Genomic DNA, 10,310 nt, shown 5'->3' with positions numbered 1-10,310 from the left:
GCGAGCGGCCGGAGCCGTTGGAGCCGCCGGGCGCGAGCGCGGAGGCGGCCGTTGGCGGCGCGAGGCGCGCGCTGAGGGGCGCGAGCGGCGGCCGTTGGTGGGACGCGCTCCCACAGCCCCGCGTGCAGAGGAGGAGGAGGAGGAGGAGGAGGAGGTTTATTTAAGATGCCTCGGTGAAAATCTCTTAAAAGTCGACGCGAGTTTACAGCGGGAATGACTTGGAACAAATTGCACGAAGGGTTAACGCAGACGATACAGTGTCGTTTCATAGATTAACAGGTGCTGGAGAAACCGCGGGGTCAGAAATATCCCAAATACATCTGGTTTACAGGTCGCTGTACAAAAAGCAGTTATAAATACTTCACATCTAGAAAAAATACACCGAACCTTTGAAATAGACTTTCCCTCACGTATAAACAGCCCTCGTAGAAAAACAAAACCACGCGGGCGCCCGGCTACGTCTGAGCGGTGCTGGCTCGCGCCCACCGCTCCTCACGTGTCACCGCCACCAAGAACGGCGGAGCCGACGATTCAATCAGGACAGAACGGGGACAGAAGATAACACAAGATTCGGGAACGAGGATGGGAGGAGGTGAAGAGCAGAGCAGTGCTCCGACCCCAGCCTTCCCAGCCTGCACGTCAGCTGAGCGGTCCGCACCGGCAGCACCGCCCCGTTATTCACAGAATCGCAGAATTCATCTGCTCGCCACGCTGCAATTAAACGCCTTCTGCAACAGGACACCTGTTGCGACACTGGAGCCGAAATGCAGCCTTCCCCAGAGCGCTTGCATGGAATTGCACTAAAAATAAAAAATATATTTTGCAAAAGGAGTCTGCAAAGTTCCTTACAGATGATTCGGTAGGCTTGGGTTTATGGACACGCAGTGTTTCTACATAGTTTTAAGACCAGAATACGTATAAATCTTTTTAAAAAAATCTACTAACTTTTCTGGTTAATATTAACATCAATTTAAGTCAGTAATCTGCCATTACGGGAGCATAGCACCAACGTAATATTTATTGCTGTCATCTCTCCCTACAAATATATCTTTCCAAAATATTTACACCTATACAAATATTCATAAAAGTGCAAAATTAAGACTTTTCTCTGTGTAGTCACTTGTGTGGAGCATCGAGCCTCCTGCACTGAGACGAATGCAGTGCTGCCCTTCTTATTGCTGTGTCATGAAGACCAAAGCTGGGAACAGCCTGCCACGGGCGCAGTGACACGGGGTGAGTTCTGTTCCTACTCCGCTCTCACTGCCCGCTTGCAGCTCTGTAAGTGCTCCCTTTGCAGCCGGCTGAAAGCGTCCTCACACGTCGTTAGAGCCTTGGCTGGCACAAGAGGAGAAGCTGTCGTACAAAGAATCGCTCAGGGACTCCAAATTGTCCATGTCCTGCCTATCGGAGCTGTTTAAGGAAGATGCTTCCTTCTTTCCGTTTTCCTCCTTTTGTCCTTCAGCTTTGTTCAGACAATTCTTCTCCTTTTCTAATAAAAGTACGTTATTGCTGTTAAATTTATTGAGAGACTCCAGGGAAATTCTAGATAATCTAGTCTGAGAATCTTCTTTTGTTTCTTCAGTTTGCTTCAATTTCTGTAAGAAGTGAAAAAAGTATTAGAAACATATTTCTTAGAAAAAAAGTTATTCTACTACACCGTTAATTACTATCTTTCCAAAGTTCACAGGGTTAGAAGAAATAGATTATTAGATGCTTAAATCTCCAATGTAATTAAATAGAACATTAATGCCCGTTTTAGGATAAATCATAGCTTCAAAGCTATGATTGTCTCATAGCTTCTGCTGAGGACTCCAAGAGACTCCAAGTACAAAACAGTATTACTAACATTAAAGTAGCACATCCTAGATTTGTATGTGTTAAGCATCTTCAACATCTTCACAGTAATTTACATCTTCTCCTTTAAGAACATTTTGGGGGTTATGTTTAAATTGGTATTTGTCTAAGCAGAATTTGGAGTCTCTTGACTCCAAAGAGTCAAAAGAAAAAGAAAAAAAGGCAGGTAGACATGTTCCGAGGAGAAAACAGCATTTTCCATAAGTTACAGACATAAATCAAAGTTGCTAGAAAATAACCTCACATTTTGCATGTATAAGCCTATTGATTTCCATGAACCCAAACCCTCTTCGATAGAAAAGAAAGCAACAAGACAGGAAATTACAGTGAACTGGGCCAATCCCCACAGGCCAGAATCAATCAGATATTGGCCAGGCCTTCTCTGAGAAGTGCTGTAATTCTGCTGGAACACCGGACAATGTATTAGCACATTATATTAAAAACTCACAGTAGGATTATACAAGAGCAATTTTATCCCTTTGTTACCTACTGGCATTTTCAATCAGAGATCTGACCAACGAATAGTTAGGGAAAAGCTTAGGGAGCAGTTCAATAAAAATGACCTGCCTTCCATATACAGGGTGTTCCGAAGTCTCTGTAACTAACTGCTCTTACAGATAACATTATCACAGAAATACGAGATAACATTCAACATTTCATAGGGCGCTGGGAGAGGTAAGATGCGAGAATTTTGAGATATGCTGTCAGAGTGCAAGCCATTGCTCATTTCCAGTATTACCATTAGATAACGCAGACTGCAATGGTAAATTACTGTCAGTCTAGGACATTAGTATTTTGGTTTAGATAGAAAGTGAAATGGTAGTCTAAGCACACTGAGAACATGACACGGCCAGATGTATGGATGCTGTGGGTCACTGAGTCTGCAGTTGTGAATGTTCATTAGAATTTCTGGAAAAACTCAGGTTTCAAGTAAGTCACTTCATGCCTAAGGGTCTGCTCACCCTTGGAAGTCTTGGGCAAGATGGAGACCTTGCTACATAGTTGGATTGCTTGTTTTTATGGATATTTATATAAAAATGCTGATCTAATGATTGTTGACATTATGATCTTGTTGTTTCTCATAAACTAACAATGCCTGGTTAGTATGTTTATCAAATGTTTCAAACAAGCTTAAGCAAAGCAGTAGGAGATGCTAAAGTCATTTGGTTCATCATGTTTGATTCTGATTTTACATCTTCACTTTCTAGAATGATAGTATTTTCTGAAATAGAGGAATATTATCCTTGGTAGCAGTAACAAACACAAATTTAAACCCTTCCATATAAATTTAGCATAAAAACTTCAGCTTGAAAAATTATTATCTTTAGTATTTAAAATATTACATATTATTGTCAAAACAGCTGTTTCACTTCTGTGCATGTCAGATGAGAAAAATCTCAGATACAGCATCAATAAAATATATCTTTGTGCTTTCTGGAGAGACCCGCAATGTTTGGTGTACAGAGCAGTTCAGATGAAGGCTCAAGATAAGAATGGATCTTTGGCCAGCTGAAGGATAGATCTGAATCACAGGACAGACTGGAATGAACTGATTGGTATATTCTACATACACGCAGTATCAATCATTTATTATACTTCACATGTACTGCTTAGACTAAAATCGTGCTTAATCACATCCTCGTTTGTCATTTAATATGAAGCTAACAGTTAATAAAACATATTAGAGAAACTGCAGAGAACTACAGGGAACTCTCTACAAATTTTAAGTAAAATCATTAAACCAAATGAAATTGAAGTGAACTGAAATCTAGCCTATCAATGCAACCCAATGGCAAAAGATACACAGAGTAGTGAATAGTATGGGACTCACAAATTTCATGCATGTAAGTGCAAGTGCTACTATTATAGTAGCACCTACTATACATGAGGAAAAATCAACAAAGAAAAAAAACCTAAAAGTTGTAGCAGAATTTATTACTAGAGACAATATTTGTATTCAGAAATAGGTTGTGAATATTTTAGGACATCCAGTTGTTCTTTTTACATGATTTCATATTCAGTTGTCACAAAAAAAATAAAAAATAAAAATAAAATTCTGCATTCCTTTCTTTGACACCTTACTGAAATACTATGCAAATACATATAACAAATGCTCATGATCTGGAAAGTAATACTTAGGTTTTTTTTCACTTGAGGTAGTGTGCTTGCATGCAGTACACTTCCAGGCACTGTATTAACTCTAGGAGCGAGGAGCACCAATTATTGCTAATTCGATAATTAAACAAGAATGTGAGCACATTTGGGCAAGGATTATTAATATGCTAGAACTGTACTCAGGTATCTGATACAATAAGAGTGATCTTATCTCACAATTTTATTACTACAGCTCACTTTAATAATCTATTAAATTTTCTGTTAAAACACATTTGGGATAATAATTCATATGATATACTTGCAGCTATAAAATTCAAATATGACATTCCAATCCTTGGCATGTGGAGGGAAACTCATTCACATCCTGAGCTCCATGGGAAAAAATAAAATGTTTATGCAATGAAACTAATGTAAGCATCTCCTTCATCAGCACGTCATTTTTCTTCCACGGTAACAAAATTATGTATGTTCCTAGAGGTGAAAAGACACTGATAATTTCTGTAAACTTGGTGCCTCACAGCAAATGTCAGTTCTGGTTCTTTAAGAATCTTTTCTCTAGTTACTATAGATACAGCTTGGAAGAATTACCAGAATATTTACTTAGATCCATCCTTCATTGTTTTCTATTTTTCACAGCAGATGCAACAGTTGCTAGATTAAACAAAAGTCAAAACCAAAACAACTATTAGAATCTGTTGATCAGTCACGTAAGTATGTGGTTGAATAGCATCTCTATATATAGTTTTGTCCATGCAGGTATGCTATGACTTCAGCAGAGACAGATACAGCAAAGAACAGGGCCTGGCCCAAAGATGTTACTTTTGTGCATTTTACAGCAGATAGTTCACTAATGCATTTGGGAGTCACAGTAGTTTTTTCCTGCAGATAAGGAACATTTTGGCAGCAGATCACATACATTTTGTATCCATGAGAACTGAGTGAGACTTGGTAACAGTGTACAGAGCACCCAGCCTCGAAGTCCTGGACTTCAGTAAAATCTTTCCCATATTACCATGGCTTTCTGCATAATGAACAGGTGCTTTTATCACCATAGGAGAGAAAAGCACTTAGCTATTTTGTTGAGTGTTGCTAGAAGAGCTAAGATGGGACCAACAGTGTGTTCTTGATCTCAGAAGTAACACTTAAAGCCATTTCATCCCGAAGGTGTTGACTCTGCTGGTGACTATTTTGCACCTGTTCCATGAATACATAAAGTGTTTACTGCATTCAGCATGATCATTTATGCATTCCTAAATTCAGGGAAAAGATGTAGTCACAGATTTTGGCCCAAGCCAGAATAGGTTCAATTCAGGAAGAATTTTCACAGTGTCTTTGTAATATCAATGGCCCATCATCCTAAAGCAGATCAGTTTACAGCTTATTTTACTTATACTAACTTTATTTTTGGATAGAAAACCCATACTGTTATGGTCTCAGGGCAGGGGCAGCATTTGTTCTATTCTGTGTAAGTGGAGAGCTTCCTACCTGGAGTTCTGGAGCTAGTCATTATGGGATGCCTTATAGCACCTGAAAACACTGACTGGTTGTTAGGAGAAACTCTACCTGACATAATACAGACATTCATCACAAGTCACATCGCTTCAAAATAAATTCATGAGTCACGAATCAGAATAATGCTTCCTTGTTGGCATCATCCTAAAGGGAATAACTAAAAGCCATTAGCGATATAATAAAATCTGGCATGTCACTTCAAGCACAGCAAATTAGGAAAAACACAACTAGCCTGCAGCTCCACTGATACAATATAAATAGGTGTTACTTCTACATTAATACATCAAAATAGATTTTTCTTAAACTTTAAAAATGAGAGATCACATGTGGGTAGAATGCATTTTCAGTGCTGTGTGATCAAGGACTAGTCACAGCTGTGCAGAATGGCAGGAGGATTTTGCAGGTCTAACAGAAGGTGCACAGTAGGATGGACTAGTTCATGGGTACAAAGGGCTCCACAGTTGGCATGCAGGAAGGAAAGCAACACCAAGTCCATTTCTTCTTCTATGCAGTCACATGCAGAAGCTCTGATTGCCTGCAGGTCAGGCTATACTTATAAGGCATGCCACAGCCCAAAATTAGCAACGAACCATTCTGCAGGATAAATGCATTTTCCAGCTGTCTAAGTTTAGTTAACCAGCAGTTTAAGGGGCTCAGAGTCGGTTACACACAAGACTAAAATGAACTTTATTTACGTCTCTCATGCACTGGGCAATTTAGTTTTTAGATTAACACAAAAGCAAAAAGGGCATTGCTTCAAGTGAAGTATATCTGCAGAACACTGTTGGGTAAAAGCAACTAAATTGCTATGAGAATTAAATATAGATCAACAGAATCAATATTTAATTGTATAACTCAAGGTCTTTCATTTTAGGCCTGATCTCTAATAGGAAGTACAAATTATCTTCACATTTTTTTCTGTTATTATTTAAAATTTTATTGTCAGTGAGAACAATTTTCTAAATTTCTACTGTTTGAAAAGTTCTGCTTGTTATTTTGTCTACTTACATTCAAGGCAAACTTGATCGCACAGAGCCATTGCTTATGACTTTACATTCAGTTTTACCATTTTAGATATCCTGCAGTCCTGTAACTCGTATTTATGACACAGCGGGCCTAAGTGGTATTATAGCATTAGAGTGCTCATGTATAATGTGTTCAGTAAGGTGTACTGAGATGCAGAGCACTATTGTGATCAGGTATATATACTGGTGGGACTGGAAGTAGCCTCTCTATGGTGTTACACCATTGGTCTGCAGATTTTTGTGCCACGTAGAAAGGTGTAGCACAAAGAGGGTTCACTTTGGTCTTCTATCGTTTGGTCTTCTATCAGCTTTCCGTCAGCCGGCCAGGATAGAACACAAGGGCAGACTGTGGAAAGTAAGTCTCATTTAACCAGACTGATGGGAACGTCAGGTGGACAGGTCTGAAGTGAAAGCAGTCGTACAGACACATGCAGGAGACTACAAAGGTGAAAGCTGTAACCGCATGACCTCTGCTGTATTGCAGACTGCTGCTGTATCACAGCTGAGCTAAAAATGTGACGTTTGAACTTCTTTCTCTTTAAAGCATAACCTTCAATAATAAGTTAAGACTTGCTCTCCTCTATATATCATCAGAAGCCTTCATCTATTTTCTCAAGTGACAGTAAAGTAATTTTTGAAATAATGAATCACACTTCTTTTCCCCACTTGAGCAGAAACCCCATGATATTTTGCTATGGCACAAAAATGACATTCTCAAAGAAACATCATCAGATTTTCAAGATAAACAATACTTGCTGACTTCTTTTCTTGAGGAAAAAAAAAGATGTACTGATATGGAGTATTTTTAAGCTCATTAGTCTCATACAGAAGTGTATGAGAAAGCCATATATACATGGGTGAATACTGACCACATTTGACTTTATGGGTAATATAATAACAACAAAACAGAACCAAAGCTCACCCAATGTATGTAAGTGTAACAATCTAGAAGTATATTTAAGTTTTAGGACAGCATTCCTGATGGTCCTGAATTGTAAGAAAATTACCTTAGAGGAAATAAAGCTGATTAGCATGAACCATGTATAACTCGTAGCTCCAGATCTGGAGAAAATAGCTGTTGCTTAATGAATATGGGACTGAGGAACTGAGACTTACATTGTCTGGCTTGAATCCTCGTGTGGTTTAGATGATAAAATATCTTAGTGAACTGCGCCTTGTGCTTTTAAAAGCACAGTTCTCACAAAGTGATGAGATGACTGGGTGCATTAAGCACTCTAATGCCAAGAATGCCATCTCCACAATTTACAAAGAACATGACTTCTATGTTGATAGGACAAAACTGTTTGACTTGATTAGGCATATAAAAACCCTCTTTGAATTTCTGCATAATTTAATAAAGATGAACTTTCAGGTCCCAATTTCAAGGTAAGGTAAGTCTAACCTTTTACCTTCTGCTCAGTATGAAAGGAATGTCACAAATATGGTTGTTGTCTCACAAAGCATCAGAATGGCCACTGGGTGGATCAACTATGTGTGGGCAAAGTTTATTTAAAACTTTGTAAGGCAGCATAATCCCTTGGAAACTGGTAATTACAGTGGTAATATACAGGTGTTCAGTCAAGTTGTTTTAGGGGCATATATTACAAAGAAAATCAATTAAACACATACTTTTTCCAGAAGATAATCAGGACCCAGCTCTGTTCACACTGGTAGAACGACCAATTATGCTTCTCACAGAAGGAATATGCCCAATAAAAGCAGTGCTCACTGCAAACAGAGGCTCATCACATAGTATTGAGGAAGAGGTATCCATGATGAGAAAGGAAGCTGATCCTCAGTTTTTAGAACATAAGAGACTGAACATGAACAAGGAATGCAGAGGATACTGTGCTTTACTTTTCAGAGATCCTTTCAGCTTTACTCATGGAGGGAATTCAATAACAAAATTGTACTTATTTTCCAGTGATGAGAAAAAAAATCACAGTAAAAAAAAATCACGCTGAAAGATACGTTTGCAACAAAGTTACTGAACATGAGAGCCATTTTAAATTCCATACTATTTCTTTACGTGTAGGGTCATTTTGTCAGCAATAACCTGCTGAATGTTATCGGAACAATGTGGTCCTCACCTCCACTGATCAGCCTTCAGAGTTAATTTTCCCACACAATATTTTAGTATAAAAAGGTTTGTCCTGCTGAGGAGTTACCCTGATGAAGGCGTTGATGCTTGTTTCAATAAAGAATGGGCTTTATAAACAATGGATTACAGTTTTAGCCCAGACTAAGAGCTTGGAGGAATCTTTTTTCAATTGAGGTATCCAATTAGAATTGCATCAAGGAGGGAGAAAACCATAGTAAAATAATGATTTTTGAAAGCTAATGCAAAATTGAGCTCTTAAAGAGACAAATTCTATCCAACATTAGATTGTAGCAAAAAAAATAAATAAATAAAAATTGTCTCAAATCCAGTAAATGCAGGATCATACTCATACAGCATGTAATTTCACTGACAATTTCAGTAATCGGGGTCATTTTTCTGTATGGTTGAGCTATTCTCAGTCTCCTGTTCCTACGTATTAGCTGTGTTCTTACCTGTCTTCATCCCCCACCTTTGGCTTTTTTGAACAAGACTATTTATTTTGGTAATTACAAGGGCACTTATCTCCTCACTCTAGTGATGTCTGAGTTCCTGGCCTGTAATGTCTGTATGTCAGTCACCCAGCATACTGATGGAAAACGGAATTGCTCTTCAAGACACATACAGCAAATGGCAGTTGGCAGTGGGTAGTAATTTTCCACACTGGTAATCCTCTCTTTTGAGTACTGGACCAGATTCATTTCAGGTTAGCCTCTGAATACCCAAGGTACATCAACTGAGCTAAGGACAAAAGGACAGAAGGTGCAGATCGAGACGGAGGGATGTTAAGCAGCAGGACCAAGAGTGAATCAGCAGTATGAAGAAACAAAGTAGTAATAATTCTCCCAGTTATGAGAACTAGCTTGTCATATGCACAAATAGGGCTGCCATATCTGCAGGTGAGTTTAACGAGTACAAATCTCTGCTGGAAGATTTGCAGAGGAAAAGAGGAGAATGTCCTTCTTACAAGTTCTAAAGATGATTCACAAACGTCATTTAAACTCAGAATTGAGCTTCACAGAAAACATTTTTCTCATTTTTAGCCTCTTATGAGGACAGCTGGGAAGAGAAAAACAATCTTTCTAGACCCATCAGTCCCCTTCTGCAAGACTGCACATTCAGTCACCGTGGAGGGAACCTCCATATGATGTGTACTTCGTGCATGCATGTCAGAATGACATCTCTTCTAAACTCTTGCCAAGCAGAACTATAGATTTTCTTTATTCTTAAAAAAAGTCTTAATTATGTGCTTAACCCCCAACCCCATCCCAACAAAAAAGTTTGTTTAGAAGCTGTCATTTTCCTCTCCATTCCAGATTTCAATTGACTCCCTGCCAGTGGACTTTTTCACTTCAAATGAATCAAACCAAAAGTCATTGCCCTATCTGTGACACCTGGCCTCTGGAAACAACTAACAAAGCTCCCCAGGTGTACCCTCTTATATTAGGAGGTAAATTGGGCCCTACCTCAATGACAGATGTGGCTTACAAGATGAAGCTAGGCAATCATGTCACAGGTGGCACTGGCAAGCACTCCTAGAGGCAGCAGGCAGAAGGATAGGCTGTAAGCAGGCTACCTTCTCAGTAGACCTGTTGCAGCTGAACTATCTGCATGCTGTTTTCTGGTCCTGGGCAATGAGGGAACTAGGAAAGTTCCCTCCTAATCAGAGCAAGGGACAGCACAGGTGCAACTAATGCACTTGCCAT

General features: G+C 39.2%; 1 protein-coding gene across 2 annotated transcripts in view; it reads right to left on the bottom strand.

The window, feature by feature from the left end:
* Nucleotides 1–43: 43 nt before the first annotated feature.
* NCKAP5 (NCK associated protein 5) overlaps nt 44–10,310 on the bottom strand; it is a 442,999-nt gene continuing 432,732 nt past the window's right edge. For both annotated transcript variants that reach the window (XM_090143560.1, XM_031590720.2), the window contains one exon: nt 44–1,595. In XM_090143560.1, coding sequence (XP_089999686.1) covers nt 1,314–1,595 — 282 coding nt within the window. In that variant the 3' untranslated portion in view covers nt 44–1,313. The remainder of the gene's footprint in view (nt 1,596–10,310) is intronic.

This window comes from Phasianus colchicus, chromosome 7 (genome assembly GCF_987193195.1).
Source record: "Phasianus colchicus chromosome 7, bPhaCol1.hap1.1, whole genome shotgun sequence".
Lineage (NCBI taxonomy): Eukaryota > Metazoa > Chordata > Aves > Galliformes > Phasianidae > Phasianus > Phasianus colchicus.
This window is presented reverse-complemented; position numbering and strand designations above follow the sequence as displayed.